The sequence below is a fragment of the Colius striatus genome, chromosome 5 (assembly GCF_028858725.1).
Source record: "Colius striatus isolate bColStr4 chromosome 5, bColStr4.1.hap1, whole genome shotgun sequence".
Classification (NCBI taxonomy): Eukaryota; Metazoa; Chordata; class Aves; order Coliiformes; family Coliidae; genus Colius; species Colius striatus.
This window is the reverse complement of record NC_084763.1, coordinates 39,869,513-39,892,785: the sequence shown is the minus strand read 5'-3', so window position 1 is coordinate 39,892,785 and position 23,273 is coordinate 39,869,513. Positions and strand designations below refer to the sequence as shown.

Sequence of the window (23,273 nt, the reverse complement as noted above, 5' to 3'; positions counted from 1 at the left end):
AGACCTTGTCTACAACCTCAGAATTAAAAAGGTGAATTTGCTGTCAAGAGGTTTGGAAGTCAACAGGGATGTGCTCAAGGCTGCCAGTATCCCATAGTCAAGAAAGTTTAGGAAGAGTAGCTTCAAGGATAGCTGTTCTCAGGGAAATACCAATGAGATATTGGTTTCGTGGCTCTCTTTGTCCTTTCCCCTTGATATTCATAGGTCTAGCAACTTGTTCTTACCAAGTGGTGGCAATCCAAAGCTGAGTGACCCGTGGGTGAGAACAGGGGAGGAGTGGCTTCAGTAGCTCTTTAATACTTCACCTGTCTCTTGTTGCAGATGAAAGGAATGCCTTTGGATTACATGTAGGCTGATTTTCTGTGCAAAGTTTTAGTATGTGAGTGTTTTATTATACGACATTGAAAAATCACCGGATGTGTGAAGATTTTCACATACAGAGATCTGAGTCAGATATCAGCCACCCATTACACCTTGACTCTGTAGAAAATGCCTCTTTGGGACTGACTATTTCACATTTCTTCCAGGCACATCATTTAGGGTGCTTTACCCTCTGTTATTTCAAGTCTGATGCTGAATCCACCATGACATCAAAGCACACACAGGTGATCTTGCACAGTCGCCCGGGTGGCTGCTGGACCAGGCTGCCTCGGGCATCTTCATGCTACAGACAAAATCAAGTCTCTGTCTCATTTCTACTGTCTCAAACTCTCCAGCCCCCCTCAATTGTTCTTTTAAAATATGAATAGCCTTAAAAGTAATGGCAAACAAATAAATTGGAACAGCCTTGTGAAATACAAAGCTGGCTTGCAAAAATCTAACCAGCTTTGTACATCTGTTGCTGCCTACTCCCATTGAGTCATACTGAGACTTAGTCACCAGCATCCTCAGTCTCACAGTACAACTTATATATCTGTCTCCAAAACACATGCTGCAGTCTAGATGGCATGGGGGAGGGAGAAAAGCAAAGCAGTGAGCAGCCTGTTCCTAAAGGAATAAAGCAATGTAGCAAGTCTTATTATACTGTACTATGACTAGTATATCAAAACAACAAAAACAAAAGGACAGAAATCGCTGTGTATGTCAGTTTTGAATCTTTCCTTGTGCAATAATTGAGTGATTTGATATAAATCCCTGAAGTCTTCTAGATAGGATTGTTCTCAAAATAAGAAAATTTTCTATTCAGTCAGAGCTATCAAACTATGCCCTCTATTCCACAGAGTTCAGATTTTGGATTCTGCTCAGAGGCTATTAGCATACGTAACATGTTTGCTATTCAGAGTCTTACATAGGCTTGTAATAGGTATGAATCCAAGGTTGATCTAAAAAAATGTACTGGTGTGCAGACTGAGATGAAAAAAAACATTCCCAGCTCATGTTAGTAAAATTCATTCTTTTCTTTGTCCTTAGTAGGATAGTTAAAGTGCTCATAGCTCAGTAACATTAGCAGACAAGGAGACCCCCAAGAGCCCTGTTAAGGTGTGATGCTGAGGAGTGCATCTTTTAGCAATTTTTTTGTGAGATCAGGGCTCTTGTCAGCACTCTGCTGAATTTCTCTATATCTTGTTTTCTTTGTGTATTTTATTAAAGGGACTGTCTCCACATATTGAAAAGCTGTCTTAGTAAAGTGTCACCTCCTGCTTGAGTTATGTTGTAAAAAGAAACTGTAATGTCTGGCAGGCATTTCACATCCTTAAATTTGGTGCAGTACTAGCACATATATAGAACTTTGTGAAGCAGAAAAAGAATGTCTCATAGGTGAGACCATGAGTAGTCAGGCCTGTGTGCTGCTACCTACACTAGAACTCTGAAGTTGCCTGTAGCTGAGGAGCCCAGCCTGTCAGCAGAGATGGATCACGGGGTTGCTGTGAAGCTATTCTGACCTGAGTTGTCTCTGAAACATGGCCAAAGAATTGGCCATATTCATGGGGCATATACCCACCACTATGGGCACAGATTTCACATGTTTGCCATATTCATGGCTATGCCTTGCATTTGAGAGGGGATTTGCAAAGGATGGCACCAAAGAGATGTTTGTGAAACACTCTTATGATGTTCAGCCTTGAAATTCTGGACCGCTGTTGAATTGGGCCAGAAAAAGGTCCTACTTCCACCCAAAATACCTTGGAAATCTGTTTCTGTCCTATCATACATGCCCCAGCATGCCCCAGAGTGCTTTGCTAGCTCCTTGGCTTCAGCCATTGCAGGAAGCTTTATCAGCCTTTCTGCCAAAGTAGCCTTCAAACAAAACAACAACAATAATAATATCATGTTTATTCTGTGTTGTTTAGTACAATAAAGGCTTTAGTAGTCTGTTATTTAAGCTTGCAGCCTCTGCAACAGAGCTGCTGGAAGCCTTCTGCTGACACCAAGGTCTCCATCAGCGTCCAGACCAGTGTGTCTGGGCAAGCCTTTTTGGCAGGAATTCTACCCTGGAACAGAGAAACTGGCTGGAAAAGGTGAAAAATGGCTTGGCTAACCAAATCTTACTCCTCTTGTTATTTGACTGTGCTATGCCAGCCAATATATTTATTTTCTGTATCCTAAAATGTGTTTTTCCTTCTTATTTTCCAAAACTACTCTGAGAAAAGGTTATATGTTTTCTCAAGATATTAAAGAACAAAAATTTAATGCAGCTCTCTTTTTACATAATCCCAAGTGTTCTGATACAAGGACTGTTGAAGGAAAGAGCTGAGATTAGGAAGGTCCGCCCCCTAGATGTAGAGGTAACTCAGACAAGAGTCACTTTAGAATTAGTCTCACCTTTGGAGGAGAAACAAGTGTGAGGAACCTTCCAGATATCTACTTTCTCCCCATTGCAACTAGGGAAAGAAGTGGTAGAGAAGGTAAGCACATTTGCAGATAAAATTACACTGGCTTGTACCCTGCAAAAACAAAAGCAGCAGACAAGCCTGTTATTAACAAAGTCAATTTAGTTACTTTTTTTACATCTGTAAACTGCCTGTGCTGTCAATAAGAAAAGCTCTGGAAAATCACCTGTTGAGTAGATGCTGTGGGAGATTGCCCTGCCCAGGAGGGAGCTGGGCTGGTGGCAGGAGCACTGAGCCATGGCTCTGCTATGTCACAGATCTGCTGTCCTCGAGAGAAGGCTTTGATGTCTCTGGGGCTGTATTCTTCAGCAAATATAACAGGAGCTGCTATGGCAACCTCTTGTAAATAAAAGTGGATTGAGAACGTAATAAATCTTGAAGTGATTTTGTGGCTGTAAAGTAAATCTAAACTGCTCAAGAGGTCATTTTTTTCTAATTGGGAAGGCAGGAATGATGTCTGGCTGTCAGATGATACTGAGTGATGTGAAAGACTGACTGAGGAAGAAGAGCGTGACAGGAAAGCTAAGAAAAATTTGGAAAACAGACTTTACATGTTCTCAGTTCCAGGTTAGCAGCACTAGGAGCTGCAGTCTTGGGCTGCCTGTGTTCTTTACAGGGATAATCATAGACTGTGGTCTCTCCAGGAGTTGTCTGTCTGAGGATACAACACAGGACTGGTGGACAGAGAGAGCAATGTCATTCCTTTTTCAGTCAGTGCTCTGCAATCTCAAATGAGGACAACTCTTCCTCATACCAAGATGTCACTCTACACCTTTGGCAGAAGTTTAAAAAGTTTCTCTCCAGAACCATGTGATTTTTCAGGGCATTTATTCCAAGTGCAGTAAAGCAGAGCAAGAAAGCCATCTAAGAATGGTTTCAATCCCAGGTTAATGGCAGAGCAAGCCTTCAATGTGTATCTCTTGGCATGAGATCAGAACAGTCAGCCATGTGACAGGAGCTGGGGCTGCACCATTGGGCTGACAAGAAGTACTATGTTATTTTGCAACACTTTCGGAGCAGTATTCATTTCATTTTTTTAGAGTTAGTGTATCATCAACTGCGTTGTCACGTGTACTGCTGAAAGAAATACGCTGCACAGGAAAGAAATAGATACCTAGTCTGTTTATTGCAGAGATACATGCAAAGAGAAAACAAGCATCTCATATTTCTCTGCTTAACCTGCAGGTTGGAATTGAGAGAGCAGTATTTGCAGTTGATCTAGGTATTTTCTGTTTCTGTAAATCAATGCCTTTGCATATAGAATCCCACAAACAAATGAAAGGTGAAAAAAAATTGTTAAGTGGCAGCTACGATTATCACAGACTTTATCACAGGGCTGAAAGTACAATTATTATGATGTTTGAAATGTTCTCCAGCACCGTATTAACAAAGAAAGGTCTTATGCTCTCCAGAGAGTTATATTTCTGCTTACCAGTAGGGATCTCCTGTTCTGCATGTAAAAATGGGTGAAGTTAGCATACTTTTATGATATCTGAGAGTTACACATTACAACAGAGTCTTTAGCCAGGTTCCATGGGTTTAGACCTTAGAATTTAGTATATATGTGGTTTTAAGCTTAGATTTGTAATTGGAAACTGAATTTTAGCTCCTAGAAAACAATTCTACCTACCTAATCCCTTCTGCTTTTGAAGTTTTCTGCTCAAAAAAAGATATTATGGTTTTGTTCCTAGCTTTTTCAATCCCAATTACTAGTTATATATCCCTTTAAACCTAGTTTCTTCCATTCAGTTTCCAGTCTTCCTAAACAGGAGATTTTTTCCCTGTGGAGAAAAGTAGGAGTATAGGGACACTAATATGTGGAATTCTAAAGATTATTTGCTTGATTTATTCCATGGAAAATGATTTAGTGCACATCAGACTCCAGCTTCTGCACTGCGGAAGATGAGTGAAGGAAAATGTTGGTAAATCCTTTGGCTAAATTAAAGTAAACACATAGGGAAATGTTTTTGTGTAACTTTCCATTAGGCCCTTGAACTTCTTCACGGGACTTAAGTCCTGCAGTAACATATAAAGTAGGAATAAAAATAATAATGGTAGTTTATTTATTGACAGTGTTTAGAAATGCCACTTATGGCTGGATAATTTTTGTATCAAGTGTGTAAGTCATTTTGATCTTAACTAATTGTAAGAATAAGCAAATTAATACTGAAGCTTTTCTTTAAGGTCTGTGGTACCTGCTTCAGCCTCCTCAGATCTCAGTAACGTCAAAAGCTAAACCTAATTGCCTTTTGTTTTGGTTTTGAGATATTTACTTACATCTTCATTTGCAAGTGAAGGTGATGTGATACACAGAGGTCAAAGCATGTTGTTATATAATTGGGTTGATGCTTTGTAGTTTGAACCTTTATAGATGCCACTGAATGTGCACAGAGCTGGGAGAACACTAATGTGTCATGAATGCTTTGGTTTGGGGCCTGATGATTTGGGGCCAGCTTGGCCAAGCCTGGCTGCTGCTTTTTTTTTTTTTTTGTTGCCTTTTCCAACTTGGCATGAATTACTCCCCATGTGCTTCAGTTCCAGTAATTCAATATTTTGTTCCTTAATTTTGTTGTTCGTTATGTAACCAGAATATTTTCAAACACTTACAAGGATTCAGCCTGAGTTATACACACTTTTGAGCATATTGTTGGTTTAGTATGGTTATGCAATGTGATGTGATTAGACCTGTGGCTACTCTGAATTCTGAAGGCGAGCAAGACTTGCAGGCTTCCCGTACAGTGTTAATTTTTTATTAAGCTCTATTTAATCTCAAATTAGTTTTATGTGAAATTGCTATTTATTTATGTTTTAAACTATTTTAAATTAGATGCAGATGTGGTGGTAGAGAAGCACTGAATCATTACATGGAAAGAATGATGTCTTGCATCTGGGAGGTATTCCTGACATTTAAATCAAGATTTGGGATCCAGCATTAGGCAACTCCATGCCTTTGGTCGCAGAATTACTCATTATCTACTTTTCTGATCAAACAGATGCTAAACTCTACACTAACATAATTTCCTTATGTATGTGTAAAGGAGCTCTAAAAACCCCGTGACTGGAACACAAAGTAGCATAAACAGAACAGATGGCAGGAGGTAGAGTCTAATTGCAGTTTCTATTTCTTAGTTAAAGATGAATATGTGTGCTTCTCTTACTACTTTATTGTCTTTAGTCATGCAGAATTGGATGCTCCTTTCTCATTTGTGCAAGTGAATTGTTTTTTTCTTCTCCAAGCACAAAGTATTTGTTTTTTCTGCTTTGTTATAAATGGTATGTATTTTTCAGAACATCAACATATTCTCATTCAGGTTTTATTTATTGCCATAAATACTCTTTAAACTAAGATTATATACCCCACTAAAGACAAGATAGACCATTTGCTCATCAAGGGGTTATATTTAACCTGGAATTTCCTACAGATTTTTTCAGTGGGATTTTGGTACCTTCCTTCAAAGTTTTAACACAGGACTTAGACTTTGGCTGTGTAGGTGCTTTTTCATAGTTATGTAGTGCAAGCACTGCTAAGGGCTCCCTGTTGTCTTGATACTCACATCTCCTATTTTGTTTGCAGCCATGGAGGATGATCACAGCCTGTGTTATTGCTTACCAGTAATATCTTTGGGTAAAACAGTGGGTGCTTCAGAAATAAAACCATGGGCTACAGTCATGGGGTGCTCTGATGGAAAGAAGGCATTAATGTGGGACATAATTTTTTTTTCTCTGTCCCTGCAGGATCTCAGCTCATTTGCCATGCCTTTCTTGGACGGTGATGTGGAGAGCACAGACAAAAATGCTTCTCGCAAGGTAGGATGTTTCCAAAGCTTCACCTTCTATAGGGATTCAGTCCCTTGGTGGTAAATGCAGCTTACAAAATCCCAGGGTTTTACTCTTTCCTGGCATACCGTTAACCTGTTGAAAGTCATGCACCAAGGCATGACAGATCTTACAATGACAGTGCATATGCAGTGTAACCTGTAAATGATGCTTATCTCTGTTGGTATTTCTTTAAATAACTGGAGATGTTGTCTGTAACACTGTAACACTGTTGTAATTCAATGAAGTGTTATTGCATAACTGTATTCTCAGGAATATAGTTAGCTAACAAAATTTGCTCCAGATTTAGAGTGCCTAAATAGGTATCTGTGGCTGTCCAGCGTGTTTTCCTGGAATTGCCTCCTGATGATTGTTCTCTGGCTATGGAGATTTTGAATTTTCAGTGTCATTATCTATCTGTCTTTGGCACTGGCAAAATGAGCTCCCTTCATTTGCTGAAACCATAGCAGTAGTGTTTTCCTGTAAACAAGGTGGAAAGGTTCCTCCTGGAGATGGGATTAACTCAAACTTATCCTTCTGGAGGCATTGCTATAATTTGTTTTTTCTGATGGTGTGCCATTAAATTAAACCAGCACGTTCACAGAGTTTGCTTGCTTGAAAATGATCAAGCAAACATTTTCAATGGATGGCATTAGGGATGGTTATACAGCACCTACGCAGTCTTCAAAGCAATACAAATTGTGGGTGGGATCTGTCATCTTCAGTTCCTGGCCTCATCATTTTTACAAAGCATTGAAGTACAAGCTGGCCTGCTTAAATATAAGCGTCCTACCAGCTGAGTTACGGGCTTAGTGAAGAGAGATACTCTTCTGAACAGCAGATAACCCCAAAAGTCGAACTAGAGCTATACAGCACATCAGTTCGACTTGTCACAGTATTTACAAGGCTATGAACCTCTGTGAAGATTAAATCTGCTACAAGCCATTTATTAGTCTGCAGTTGCAGTTCAAGGCGGTTGAAACAATAAATATCTACTTAGTGAAGCTAGTCTGCATCTAGAACAATAATAACTTAGCTCTGTTGACAGCACGTGTTTCTATTCCTTTGCACCTCGCAGCAAAGGGCGGTTGTTTAAAAAAATTCTACAATCCATCAGTAACCGAATACATTTATAACATTGACCTTGTTCTTTTCTACATTGGACCTTTTAAGGCTGACATAGGAGTCAGTGACACAGAGGAACTCCTGTAAATGCCGGGGAAGCTAAAATATGCAGTGTTACCAAAAGGTGCTGGTTTGCATAAAGTGAACAATGTGATGTTTTTGGAATGAGTTATCTTGCTGGAAGAAGGCTGAGGTTTCTGCTTAAAACTTGATCTTTCTATTTATCATCTCCTTTTCCAAAAGAGAGGTGAGGAAGTTGCATGAATCTCAGTCATGAAGTATAATATATGCCAAAGTTAATCTCAGTCCTGCGTAGCATTATGAGATATTGTTTAACAGCTTCCTCTTTACCATTTATGAATCCTCTGTTTGAACTCTTACTGGTCTTGGGACCCTCTTTCGATGAGTGCTTTCTGTGGAAGAACTGGAAGAACATTTCAGTAGCTGTCCCTTTTTGCAGCTTCAGCAAATGTTTTTTTCCCTGTAGTGAGTTCAATTTCTGCTAATAGAAGTGCAGTTAACTTTGGAACAAGCATGTAATTGAGGCTTAACATCGAAAATGGCATTTTTAATTGATATTTTTGATTGAATGTATAAGGCCCAGAGTTTTTTTTCTACCATTATACTTGAAGATGTGCTCAAGGCATACAACAAAATGTCAGTAAGTGAGCTGGTGGTGCCCAACTTCTGATAGGAAATAGATCATCAAATAAAATTCATTGCCACACATCTTATCCTATATGTAATTTTCCTCAATGTGAAGGATGGTGAATGCTGCTGGGGAATGAGGAGTAGCATCAGACTGTGGTATTTGTTTCTTTTTAACTAGAAGTTTGCTAGTCCCTACTAGTGCTACATGAAGAAGTTCCCAAGCTACTCATCGCTTTCAAGTGAGACATTTTTTTTTGTTCAGGTTTGAAACCACACTATGATGTGGTTTCATCAGTATTTAATCAGTAGTATGGCTTTTCCATTCACCTGTCATGTTGAAGATAAGCAATTCATCACAGATGTTTCTCTTCCTGTACTTACTGTTGCCTTGGCTGTAGATCAAGGTAGAGAAGAGTAGTTCACAACCTGTCTTTGCAGTCTCCCATGAATTTAATTCTCCTGTTCTCTGTGAAAGGCTTTTAGAAACCAAATTAACATTTTTCACAGAGATTCTCAGCACTTTGCCATGCAAGCGTCTTTCAGTCATTATCTTGTGACAGCAACCCCCATTACACAGCTGGAAACTATCTCCAGTGCAGAATTATTTCTTTGGGTTCACATAAAAACTTTTTGGCAGTGGTGGAAATGTGACACACATTTCCTGAAGTTTAACCTTAATCACTTCTCGTTAACATGACTACCATTATAAATGATGCATTCTTCTTTTCTTTTTGATGGATGGCAGGGAGAGGAAAGGGATAATTTTCACCTTGCTCCCTTGTAAGATGGAGAATATAATACTGTCAAGATTTTTGCATAGAAGTATTTAGTGTGGTGTGATGGAGAAAGGTAGCTCTTGTGGCTGTGGCAGAAATGCTGGCCCTTCTTACTGCCTGGCAAAATGCCTTAATTCTTCTGCTGGCAGCTTTATCTGAAACAACTGGTATTGCTGATTGCCCCCCATACTCAAAGCTATGACTCCCCAGAAATGGCTTGAATCCTTCTTGCAGGGAGACATTAGAGGATTGTTAAATACAGCGGTATAGACAAGGATTACCGGGATCTGAGGAGCAATTAGGTTTACTGAATTACCTTGATCTGGGAAAAGACAGTGGAAGAGGGGCCAAGAAAATCATGAGTGATGTAGAGCATCATTCTGGGATGGAGTGGCAGGGCAGCAGTAAAGGATGAGTGCCCTTCTGCACCCAAATGACTCCATCAGTTTTAGAAGTCTTAACACCTTGAATGTTTATCCATCTAAAATGTAAGTTAAAGGTGTAGAAATTACAGGAAACCAATAGCCATCACTTTCAGCTGTGAAAGCCTAGGATTGTGTATGATTAGAGAGAAGAAAATGATAAAAATAAGAAAATTGTCTGTGGGGAAACAGATAGAAAACGATATATTGAGGAGGAAGAAAGAAGAAGAAAAGAAGTTTGAAGAATAATATTGGTCTGTTCCTTTACAGAAATAATACAATTGTCATAAAAATAGAGAAGAAAGCTTAATAGCGTGCAGTAAAAATTCTTTACATAGGGAAAAAGCTAGTGAAATGTGTATCTCAGATGACAATGGTGACTGACCTATTAATGACTTAAGTGCATTTGAAGCAGAAGATGCTAAAGCTAGACATTTGAAAATTAAATGTAAACAATCTTGCTAAAACACCCTTGAATGAATTGGCAGAGCTTTCTCTGACTAGTGCTGATTTTGAATAAATCTTGGAGCAGAGATGAAGTTCCAAAAGACTATAAAAAAACCCCAATTACTGTGTTAATATTTACAAGGTTTGCGATTAGGATAATTTACATGTTTGTCAGTCTAACATTAGTCTTAGGCAAAACAATGAAATCTCTAATGTTGGATAGTTAATGATGCTATTATAATAGACTCATTTAAATAGGAATTAGTGGTAAATAGTTCTTATTCAACAAATGTGGAGCTTTAAATTAATTATAAATTTGTTTGGAAAATGTCATTGTGTTGGTGGCATGTGTGTAAAAAGGTAGCACAAGACATTTTGGTTTAAGAAACTGGAATGGTACTGAAAAAATACAGAGCCTATTGAATGAACAAAAACCTGCCTGATAAAATAAATTGAGATTCATCAGTGGAAAGTTTTGTTTCTAGGCAGACAAAACATTCTGTTGCTATACTATATCACAGACTCATTACTGATACAATTTGTAATTCATACAAAAACAAGGGGGAAGAGAGTGGTAAATACTGAGCAGGAAACTATCCAATGCAGAATGGCCTGAATCACTTAAAACCCATTTTGCAAATGAACAGCCCATTTCAATTTGGCCAAATTGTGATCAGTTACACCTAAGAGCAAATAATGCAGACTTCATTTTTGGGAAGTATTTCATAAAACCTTAGTTAGATTTTGGGAATAGCTGTAGGTGATCAGCTTGATGTGGATTCTGAATGTGACACAGTGGTTAAAGGATTAGTTTGGGTTTTGGATGTACATATAAAGAAGTAAGGTGAAAAAGTAGAGGTTTTATTATGACTACATTTGGTGCTGATTCACAATTCTGCTGTGAACAATGCAGGAAAGCACTGATGAACTAGGATCAGAAAACAGTCAAGGAATGGCTCCAATATTGAAAGACTTCAAGAAGCTCTTGGTCCTGCTTCTGGTCCCAGCATTGTCAGGTATTTTTGTCCAGTGACTCATGGGAACTGCACAAGTAACTCCTGGAACAAGGAAGAGAGGCAAAAACTGTGAAAGCTTTATTCCTCTCCCTTCATTGGATAATACATCTCATTTTTATTTATTTTTCCCAGTCTTTCAGTTATCCATTTCTTTATGGGAAGTGAGTATGGGGGATGTATCCTGGTTGGGGCTGCAGCCTTGACATGACTCCTTTCCATCCACTGCTTTTAAAAAAAAAAAAAAAAAAATCAAGGTTTAGGAAGTGGGCAGGGAGCCAGCCCTGCTTTACCTTTCCTCAGGCCTCCTTCTGCCTTTGAGCAGCCCTGCTCACTGCTGGAAACCTTCCCCTGACCGTTAGTACAGCAATGCAGAGCTCTCACAGCCTGCCAAAGCAGCCAGCTGCATCCATTGTATTTTAATTTGGGAAAGTGTCATTGTACCTTAGTTTTGGGAAGTGACATCTCTGATCCTATAAAACACATTGTCATCTCAATTGTTACTGCTCATGCGGAATCAAGGAAACTAGTGGTGGTGAATGTCACCACATGGTGCCTGGGAGGGTAAGTCCTTCATTACCTTTCAGTCTAATGAAGCCAGTTCCTGTGTTTCTGTAAGCTCTTTTATTCCAGCAGAATGAGAGAATCATCCAATTAACTTATCAAAGGCTTTTTAATTGAGATTCAGTGGAAGGGCAGGAAACAAGTGCAGGCGTCTATCTGGTGTATCATCTCTAATTGTGTTTACTGTCCTTGTCAAGGATAGTTGGAGGGGATCCTTCTTCTGTTACCTTTCAAAAATTTTTTAAGTGAAGAGGCAAAATAAAGGTCAAATAACTCACTGTTGTAAAAGCAAACAGAACTTTAATGCTCCATAAATGTCCTAACTATTTGGAGTTGGAGAAAAAAAGGAATGGAGCTCAGAGGCATCTAACTTTCACTTAAATTCAGAAACATTTTGAAAGACTGATTACGAGAGCCCATTTGTATTCCAAACCGATGATTTTATAAGCCTGTTAAGAAGAATGAATCTAAATTCACCAGAAACTGAATCAGAGCCAAAGATTTTTCAGGGAGGGCATCCTGTGGGGAAGGCTGCGTGCCCAAGCCAGGGCCTGTGCTGGAGCAACCCGGCAGGCGAGCAGAGGAGATGACTGTGCAGAGGTGTTGTGCAAGGAGTGTCTCTGGGTTTCCCCATCTCCAACACAACCTCTGGCTATGTGTCATCAGGATCTCCTCAGCAGAAATGGTTCATTTTTCTGGGCCCATCGCTTTGGCAGGACACTTCTCTTCCCTGCAGTTAAGTGATCCTTAAATTCTAGGTTGTAAATAGAAATGGCTTCTTAGGGAGGACTTTGTCTGGTAGAACGAAGGGACCAGATTATCAATACAAGGTATGGGAAAGAAAACAACATTAGGAACACTTCTGCCTCTGAGCGAAAGGCAGGACTCGGATGTTGTATGGATAACAAGAAAATAGTTTATGGTGAAGTATGAACAGTTTGGCTTCCTTGTACATTGTGTTGTGGATTGTCATATGTTAGTGATTAAATGTAGCCCATTTTCATCCTTCCTGTAAAACAAGATGGAGGATTGCAAGTCAGATAAGAAAAAAGATGAAGGAGATGATGGCAAGCAGATATTGAAATAATTCTTTTTGGTGGGGACACAAAAGTGGTGGGTTTCTCTAAGCTCAGTCATGGGACTGAGCTTTCTGCAAAGGCTGAGACAATAAATAGAAGCATACTAACAAATTTGGTGATGATGCAAAGAGAGGTGTTTTTTTTCATCATAGGAACCTTGTACAGGAAGATGAATAATTCTTAGCAACAGAAGATACAAAGTTGGTCACTTGGCATAAGCTAACGGGAGCAAAAAACAAAAGAGATCAGAGAGTGTTCACTTGGCCCAGAGATTAAGGGCTTGAGCACAGGCCTGCTACAGAGCCCCTGCTCTGGCACCCCCAAGAGCAGGGTGGCCACTTGCAACCTGGGGCTGTCCCTGGCTTGTGCTCTCTCTGAGCCCAGGCAGCACCTGGGGAGTGCTTATGGCACAAACTAAATCCCCCTCAGATAGCAGCGAGCAGGGAAGATGTATGGACAATTGCCTCTGTCCAGCTGTTTCATTTACTGATATAGCGTAGTCTGGGACTGGTAGTGGTTTGAGTTGGGGATTTGACATCTAGGAGTTTTTGTGTTGAAAATGAAGGTATTGGTCATCTGGTTTATCATGGGGTGGATCTGAGCCGTTACTATGTGTAGCTAGGAGAAAGGAAGAAATGTGTAGGAAGAGAGAAAGATTCCTTCATCCAGGTGAAATGGCAGAGAGAGCTTTTAGGGTGAATTTTTTTGCATTAAAATATTGCAGAGCTGCCCAGCTTGGGGCAAATGCAAACCAGGGAATGCTGGTTGGTTGTTTTATTAATTATTTTTTAAAAATAGATGAACAGTCTTCAATTTGATTGGACTGTATTTGTGCACTGACTTGTGTTGCACTTGCACTGTGTTTGGAGTCCTTATCTACAAATGGCCAATTACCCACTACAAGTCAAATGAGCCATATTACCATGTGCATTTATTAGGTGTGTTTCATATTTCTGCCCATTCCCACTTTACTGCTTTTCCTAGATCAACACAAACTGATGTACAGGGCTTATTAATGTGAAAAACCAGGGTGCAATACATTTTTTTACTGCAACAGCTCAGCTGGGGCATTAGTTATCTTTCCAAAGGACATGTGGGAGTTTTCTGCTCACTTGCCTGTCATAGCTTCAGGAAATGAGTCCAAAAAGCATGAAAAATAGGCTGATGATCCATCTAGCTGTGTTACCTGCCTCTGGTACCACTGCTGGAGTCATCACATCAAGTCTGCAAAAGATGTTGAGGTCTCTTCCACAGCAGAGATTCTTCTGCATTCCCAGCAGAAGCGTAAAAATGGATATTGCCTTATGACTTTTGTATACGCTGTAATAACTGTTGTTGCTGCTAATTTTACTCATAGAAGCACCTAATCATCTTTTGAAACTCACAATCTATTAGCCTCAAATAATATTCTGAGAAAGCAATCCTGTTGTAATTCCCAAAACAGCATCACAGGTATTTATCCACTTGGATGGTGAGTGTAACCTGTGTATAATTAACATGTGGAGCAGCTGGGAAAGAATTCAATGTGGTAATTTCCTTTCATTTAGTAGCATGCATATGTGTATTTAGCATCATGCCCCTGGTACTCTGACAATTAGCTAATTATCTGCCTGGCATGATAGAGAGAAAGCAACCGCTTGTGATTGCAATAAATAAAAACATTCCATAGCTTCTGAGGCAACTTGCTCTCAAGTCTGACTTATGTGTGCATGAAATGCTGACTGTTTTTACAAAGTATTGCTTGATATTTTACAACTTCTAGAATTTCTTTAGTGTGTGAGGCCACTGTAGTCTTCTTTAAATGTATCAGATCAGTGTGTTGTTCTAGCCAAACAGGCATGCAAAATAGATACTGTAAAATATTAAGGGTGACAGCAGAATGGTGGCCTTCTCTTAGCTTTACAAATGTCATGGCTTGTCACTTTAGGAAAAATTATAGCGAGATCTTGGCCAGCTTGAGAGCTGGACAGAGAGGAACCTCATGAGGTTCAACAAGGACAAGTGCAGAGTCCTGCATCTGGGGAGGAACAACCCCATGCACCAGTACAGGCTGGGGATTGACCTGCTGGAGACACAGCTCTGCAGAGAGACACCTGGGAGTCCTGATTGATAATAAACTAACCATGAGCCAGCAATGTGGCCTCGTGGCCAAGGCCAATGGCATCCTGGGATGCATCAAGAAGAGTGTGGCCAGCAGGTCAAGGGAGGTTCTTCTCCTCCTCTGCTCTGCCCTGATGAGGCCTCATCTGGAGTCCTGTGTCCAGTTCTGGCCTCTCCAGCTCGAGGGAAAGGGAACTGCTGGAAAGAATCCAGTGCAAGGCCACCAAGATGATCAGGGGACTGGAGCATCTCCCTTATGAGGAAAGGCTGCAGGAACTGGGGCTGTTTAGTCTGGAGAAGAAGAGATTGCGGAGGGATCTCATTAATATTTACAAGTATCTAAATGGTGGGTGTCAGGAGACTGGGGCATTTCTTTTTTCTTTTGTATCTAGTGACAGGACAAAGGGTAATGGAAAGAAGCTGTAACAGAAAAAGTTCCATTTAAACAAAAGGAAAAACTATTTTACTGTTGAGGTGAGGGAGCCCTGGCACAGGCTGCCCAGGGAGGGTGTGGAGTCTCCTTTCTGTGGGGATTTTCAAGAGCCACTTGGGTGTGTTCCTGTGTGACCTAATCTAGGCAGACCTGCTTGAGCAGGGGAGTTGCACTAGATGATCTCTAAAGGTCCCTTCCAACCCCTAACATTCTGTGATTCTATGAAATCACCATCCTGGAAACGGTCCCAAATTACAGTAGTAGTGGCAGATTTGCATTATGACTAAAATGAACTTGAAAATATTCTCATTGCCCATTTTCAGGCAATAGATTGGGCAACAGCCCTGTTTAAATTGCAATACAAAACCAGTTGCAGTTGAGCTATTTGGTTGTTTTCTGAACTGTTCAGCTGTAAAGAGAACGGTGTGTAAGTAGTCTCAGATGATTTACCGATGATATTTTAGTAAAGTTAATGAGCTTTTTTTGCAAAAGCTATTACTTTGGGACTATTTACCCATGTCAGAAGTACTGTTTGTTTATTAATTAACTTACAGTGTAGTTATTATTCCAGGTCTCAGATGAGGGATTGTGTCTTATTATTCTTGATAAAATACACACCAAAAGATGGTCTGTGGGCCAGAGGACATAGAGTGGGATTAAAGGAGATACAGTCCTCATGAGAGAATAGAAGTGTAATATGAAATGAGTTTTCAGGATTGCACATAGAATACTTGACAGAGCTGGGAGTCAAACCTGAGGCTCAGGCTGCTTCATTAAGCTTGAAATACTTTTTTTTTCCCCTTCTCTGATGGATACTGTCAGAGTGTTTGGTATCCAGTACTTCAGTTTCTAAAAATTTCCCCTTGAGGATAACTGACCCTCTAATTCTTCTGCAAAAGCATAGGTATATTTTTTATATGTTTTTGTCCATGCTTTCAAAAATAAGTGTGCAGGTACAGAAAGCAGTTGTGTGACCTGCCAGACATCTCTGTGCTGTGGAGAAGAGCACAGTGTACAATTCATCGTCTGTCCATGGCTGTGCCATGCCATCACATCTTCCCCTCCACGCCCCTCCTAGTGACTCACCCTATTTATGTCCTTCCTTCAGACCAAATGCCACTTGCCTTTTAGTTTAGAAAACTTCCCAAATGAAGGACCACACTCTCTTCAGGTCCTCCTGCAATTCCCATGGCGGAGAACTCATTCCAGCTCTGTCCTATCTCAAGTGGAAGAGGAGGTGGTCCAAAGTGCATATGCAGGAGACAGAAGTAGGATCCTGTGTAATGGAGGAAGCACCTATTTGGCGATTGTGCTGTTCATACATATTCCAACAAGTGTTTTGGAGCTGTGACTAAACATTATTTTGAAAAGGGAGTTAACTGCCAATGTGTTTTAAACTCTGATGACTATTTGTAGATGGATTCATGTACACAAACCCTTCACTGACATGAATGAGGGCATATGTACATATGAGACTTTCTTTCATCTCTTTTTCCATGTAAATCATTCTAACAACAGGTGCTATTTTTCCCTACAATGCTCATACCTAATGAAACAGACACACATTGGGTGGCATCCTCACAGGTTGAAGTTGCTTGTCTGCTTCATACCTCGTGGTTTGTGTTGTGTAGTTGGGAAGAGAGGAGACGAAAGGCAAAGGGCTTCAAACACAGCAGCATACCATGCCCATGGGCACATATGCTGTGGCCTTTCCTTATGGATTCCCTGGAGACCTGAAACCTACTGCTGCCTTTTGCCAGGAACAGAGCCCTTCATTCATGGGAAATGCCCCCAGCCAAAAAAAGCAGCCTCATACCCACAGAAGTATTTTGTTCATCCAGGAGGAAATAAAGTCTACGTGTAGCCCAGGCACAGGAAAGTTGCACAGAGGTTTGGGTCAGCTTCTGTTAATTGTATATGGGGAGAATTTAATCTTTGCTCCTTTTTGTTTGTGTGTTTTTCTGTATTTTTGTCCCCCCTCTCTGAGTGACCCTATACAATGTAGTGCTGTGTTGTGCACAGATATTCAGCCAGCACAGATCCCAAGGAGGTACAGCTGTTAGAGAGATTGTACCCAAGCTCAGGGAAGAGGTAACTAGCAGGAACGTTGTCACTCTGAAATGGCTACTCTATTTCTAGGACTAGAGTTGCAGTCCCACAGTTGTGGCTGTGGTCAGCGTTATAGAGACATGTCAGGCAGCTGGGAACTTTTGTCTTGTGCTGTCTTGCATTGTGCAGTGGAGGTTTAAGTACTGTAGATGGATGCTTAAATTTGGAAGGAGGACTGTATTCCCTGAATGGTGATCATTCGTTGCCTTAAATAAATTTATCACCAGTTGTCTTTCATTTGTCCAGGGAAGGAAGAGGGATATGTGGCAAATAAGAGCAGTAAAGAAAATCCTGAATATATGATAATAAAATGTGTGCACACATGTTGGCATTTTTTGTGAAACTGAAAGCATCTTTAAGAGCAAGGGACAGCGTGGAGCCCAGAAAGGTGGTACACACATATCTGCATGTCAGTGGAGGCAGGTGCTGGGGAAGGTGAGCTCTGGCCAATCCAGCACCCAAATAAACAGGAGCTGATTATGTTGAGAAGAATTCAGAGATCCTGATGAGCCAAGCTGAACTGAATTAATGGTAATTTTTCTTTTTTCTTCTTTTTTCTCTCCTTCTCAGGCAGAAGAGAGCTACTCTGCTGGCAGTCCTTCAAAAGGCTTTTTCTCAAAAGGGCTCCAGAACCGACCTTCCAGCCCTGTTTCTGCCCCCGTGAGATCCAAACATAGCCCTGGCTCGCCCAAAACAGTGTTCCCTTTCCCCTACCAGGAGTCTCCCCCACGCTCCCCACGCCGAATGAGCTTCAGTGGGATCTTCAGGTCCTCCTCCAAAGAGTCCTCCCCCAATTCTAACCCATCTACCTCTCCTGGGGGCATCAAGTTTTTCTCCAGATCAAGAAAAAGTAAGAAATTGCTCATGTTATTTCAGGAAGATACACGGTACCTCTGGGCTTGGCCCATTCTTTACCTGCGGTAGTGAAGTAAGTGCAGATGAGGCATGTGCTAATTGTTTGTTATCGCTTTCACTGACTGTGTGTTTTGGGTTTCTGACATGCTGCCCATTAGGGTATGACCTCTGCAGGGCCCTGGACACCTGCACAGGGCTGAGGAGGGAGATCAAGCTTCAAAGCTTTGCTTAGAAATCCTGCATCCACATTACTGGGAGTTTTGTGGGTGGTTTCACGAAGCCTGGTTACACATCAGCCCCAGGGCTTGAAAACAGCTGGAGATGTTCATCAGGTTTGTGATGGAGGTGGGTGCAGAAAGGATGTCATCTGGGGAGCTAAGGGAGACTCACTTCTGTAGCCTCCATTTTTAAAATCTGTTTTTTAAATTGGTATTTCTTTGCCCTGTTGTAGGAGGGAGAAAGAGACCTTTACTGGATACAAGTCAATTATGTGTGTTTCCAATCAAATGATCATCAAGGGAGTGCTTGGGCTCCTCTACCAGAATATGAAAGGCATCATAGGCCTCCATAGTTCAGAGCACCTGGCTGCTTTATCCCAGGCACAAGTTTTACCTCTGCAGCAGCCCGTGAGCTAACACACCATTAGGACTCAGAAATGATTGGGGTTTACACCAGGTTTCGATTTTAAAACTGTCTTTCTGAAGAAGAATTCCCTGTGCCAGCCTACAAGCCAAACGTGGTCTGGTCAAGGGATTAGTGGGTGTAGGAATGGAACAGAATTACAGGGGAAAGAGAGGGATACCTTGCCACTGAGGGTGCTGGCTTGTCAGGCTGCAGTGAGTTTTCCTTCTGTGAACAGAAGAAATAACTCGGTGATAAATTGTTGGCAAACCTCTTGTGGCAACATAGATACAAAATCAGTGGTGTGCATACCTATCTTTGGCTATGTGTTTCCTGCAATGCATTGATAGCTTCCAGTGACTTTTATATACTACAGTGACCTTCTTGTTTGTCTTTATCAGAATTTCCCTTTAAAACATTGCTTTTAATCAAAACAGGTAATTTCATAGTGACTTTTGTGCACAAGGATACAGCTGTACAAACCCAGGTAGGATTTTTTGTTATGCTTATCAGAAGTTCTGCTGCGGCTTAATAGAAAGATCCTGTCATTTCCAGTCCTTGCCTCTCTCTAAAACACCTTTAGGAAACTGAAAGCAAGAGTCAGTGTTTCTGAAAGGCTCCAAGTATCATTTCCATTCAGGGATATTTGTCCTCTGCTTAAAGTTCAAGAATGCTTTTTATCCTCCCTTCTTTTTCAAGTTTCACAATAATTAAAGTCCATTTAGGTCCAAAGCTTGAAATATTTCATAGGGAATATGCCATTGCTTGAGTGTGCAGGGAAGGGCTTCCTGCTGCATGAATAGCAATGCTCTGCACTGCCTAGCAAAGCCACCTTGTGACTTTTTAAGCAAGCAAACAGCACTGTTTAAGTCCTACCTCAGTACATCAGAATGTTAAATAATGGAATCTTCCAGTAGTCAGCAAAATACTTTTGATAAGGTCACATCACTGTCGCAGGAACAGGCTTGGAACAGGGCCACACTGTTTTTGCGCTAACAGAAGATACCGTGACCCTGCTGCTCCAGAGAGCATTGCAGGAATTGTGCTGGGCTTGAGTGTTTGTGGTCTTTTGTTTTTCAGGCATGAGGGACGGCCTCTTGGAAATGATGTGATGATTAAAATCAGCATTAAATTGATAATTCTCCCCATTCTGAGCTTTTTGCACAGGAGAGCGTTACTTACTATGTGCTTTCACGTCTTTTAGCTCTCATGCAGAGGGGGTTTACTGTATTTAATTTTTTGTATTGCATTTTGCTTAACCTTTTTAGGACCTCAGGAAGTGTCTGGGTTAGCGTTTCTCTTGTATTATGTAGATTTTCACAAGCAAAACTTTTGCATTCTGCTACTTTGCAAATAAAGAATAACACCATGTATTACAAAACACATTGGTTACATTCCACGCCAAACAAAATCTCAGTGGCTTAAACAGCATTTCCTGGGTGACCAGACTTCTCAGACACTCCTCAAACCAGATGTCTCAGACCTTTGCATAGATGCTGGGCTGAAAAGCTAAACTAGTATGTGCCCTCACGTTTCTGAAGGTGTGTAAGTGCTTCACTGCTCAATATTGTCACAGCCTATGTGATTAAAATCCCATTTATCAAGCAGCTTGAGATACCTATGTTAAAAGTGAATGAGACTTAGGTTGCTTTTATCAGTTCCGAAGCTGTGAGTGCATTGAAATCAGATGGACTTGCCATGCTTGAATGCCTTTACAGCTGGTGCTGTTTAATAGTATTAAAATGAAAATTAGCTGTGTTAATTTTCTGTTAACTATTAACAGTGCTGCACTAGGAGGAGCATCACCAACAGGTCAAAGGAAGTCATCCTGCCTCTCTGCTCAGCACTGGTGAGACACATCTGCAGTGCTGGGTCCAGTTCTGGACTCCTCAGTACAGGAGACATCTTGGTCCAGCAAAAGGGCCACTGTGTTGGTCAGGGACTGGGACACGTGGTGTAGGGGTAAGAAGAAGAAGAGGGACAAGACCTTTGTGCTGTCTTCCGTTACCTGACGCAGTTATGGAGAAGGCAGTGCTGGGCATTTAGGGTTGTGCAGCAAAAGGTCTGAAGGCAGTGAGGAAAACTCCAGACAGGTGTAAGAAAAACTTTCTTGGTGGAGTTGATGTGGCATTGGAAAAAGGGTCCAGAGGGGCAGTGAAATTGCTGGTCTTCCAGATTTTAGTAGGTCAGCTGGCCAAGGCTCTGAGCACACCAATCAAAAGCTGAAATCCTGCCTTGAGCAGGGTTTGGACCAGAGACCTCCAGAGGTCCTTCCCAGCCACAGCTCTCCTGGGAAACAGCACTGGAGCCTTCCCTTTGGGTTTATAGCAAATCTATATTTTATCCAGGTGATCCACAATTTGAAAAAAAGCCCCAGAGGGGCTTGAGGAGGTTTTGTCCACTGCTTTGTCTGAAATGAGTATGTACTGCACTCCTTACCCTATCATCATGAAGCAGTATGTGGGGAAAGCATATGCAGTCTTTGTTTTAAATAACATACCTATCTTCCCTCCGCTTCCTCCTCCCACGCAGTGTTCAAAACACAGACTAACCTGTTACTCCACATATTCCTTGTTTTTCTTGGAAGCAACTTCTTCCTAGCTTGTTTTCACTTTAAAGGCTATGTGTGGTATTCACAACGCTTTCTTTCCCATTTAATTGCTCTTTTCCCAACTAAGTTATTTTACTTTTTGAACGCAGTTTAGGAAGGTCATTAACGGTTAGGGTAGGACAATATTGAAACAAAATGATTTGTGGACATGAGGCTTATAACATTTTCCACTGCAGGCTGAATGTTTAAAGAGTTTGCTCATTTTTAATATTGTATCACTTGTCCTGGCAATAGTCAATAGCTCATCTTGTGTCTTTTCCCTTCAGTTACCCCAGTTCAGCATCTGGTCATAACCCCACAGCTCTGATCTGACAAAAGATTTGTCTTGAAAGGCAAAATACCTTCCACAACATGTACTTGGCTGCCAGCCACTTTAGGTGTTTTTTACCTGAACAGTGAACTGATGGCTGGGACCTCACATCCAGTGTCCCACCTTTGGGAAGGTGACAAATCCACTGTGGGCCCCTCTGGAAAAGGCTCTACAGGGACCTTTTTGGATGAGGTGTGTTCTTGGCCACTGGTGCAGCTCTTTCAACTCAGGAAGTTCATTGCTAAAAAATCCAAGACAGCACTTTGTGTGCTGCATTTCTGTACAAGTGCTTTGGAATGCAATTCTTTCTGCCTTTGTCTTTTGTCTAACAACGTCTTTGCAATGGCACTGTTAACTGAGGGCTGACCTCATTAATGTGTACAAATACATAAAGGGTGGGTGCCAGGCTGTTCTCAATGATGTCCAAAGATAGGACAAGGGGCAATGGGTATGAGCTGGAACATAAGAGGTCCCAAAGAAACACAAGGAAAAACTTTTTCAATGTGAGGGTGATGGAGCACTGGAACAGGCTGCCCAGATCGGTTGTGGAGTCTCCTTCTCTGGAGACACGCAAAACTCACCTGGACAAGTTACTGTGTGACCTACTTTAGGTGGTCCTGCTCTGGCAGGGGGATTGGACTGGATGATCTTTCAAGGACCCTTCCAACTTTTGAGATTCTGTGATTCTGTGTTAAACCAACACTTGAAAACTGAGGATTTGGGATGAATTAAGCTTGGCTTTGAGGTGGTGCAGATGACTTGCTCATGCTGTTCCCACACACCATGAAGCTTGGTAGATGCAATCCCACCCAGCACTGCCCACCTCACATCTCCCAAAGCCAGGTGCCTTCTGCAAGTGGAATCTTGGCCCTGTGAGATGTAGAGCTCAGTACCTGGGTTTTACCCATCAGTGTGGGCGCATGAGCTGCCATGGAACATTGAGTAATTACATTTTAGTTTGATATGAAAAAAAAAAAAGAGTAAATTGGAGTGACCTGTAGCTAGCAGGAGGCTTCTATAGAGCTGAAACTGATTTCCTAGCTGTTTTTCAGGAAGAAGCAAAGGATGAGTGCGGTGGTGCAAGTTGAAGTTTTATGTGCTCTGAAAAGTGGTGTCAAAATTGGCGTTGTGGAACTGTTTCCCAGTTTGTCTTAGTTTTGCTCAAATCTGCATGAGCTGCTCTCATGAGGAACAACTTGGGATCTGATAATCTGAGTCACTATTGAGCCTTGACTGTGATGGAAGTGCATTTGTGTGAGCAGGTATAATGCCAAGAGAAAGAAGTGGCACACATTTATTCTCAGTAAAGCAAACTGAAGTGATCCAAAGTAAACTCAGGAGGATGACCTGCACGGGGGGAAAACAATTCAGATGCCACATTTTTTGCATGAGCTTATTCTTCTAAGACAATGCATAGTATGAATAAATGAGAAGAGCTTTACCTTGTTGGATGGAATTTAAGAAGCTACTCATACAGGCAGGCTAAAATCAAGTATCCTTAATGTTTTAT

At 41.2% G+C, this 23,273-nt stretch overlaps 1 protein-coding gene across 1 annotated transcript in view; it reads left to right on the top strand.

Annotated features, from left to right (window-relative positions):
• Positions 1 to 23,273, top strand: part of PRKAG2 (protein kinase AMP-activated non-catalytic subunit gamma 2) — a 234,775-nt gene that overhangs the window by 69,279 nt on the left and 142,223 nt on the right. Inside the window, exons 2-3 of the mRNA XM_061997049.1 lie at positions 6,567 to 6,638; positions 17,937 to 18,216. Coding sequence (XP_061853033.1) covers positions 6,567 to 6,638; positions 17,937 to 18,216 — 352 coding nt within the window. The remainder of the gene's footprint in view (positions 1 to 6,566; positions 6,639 to 17,936; positions 18,217 to 23,273) is intronic.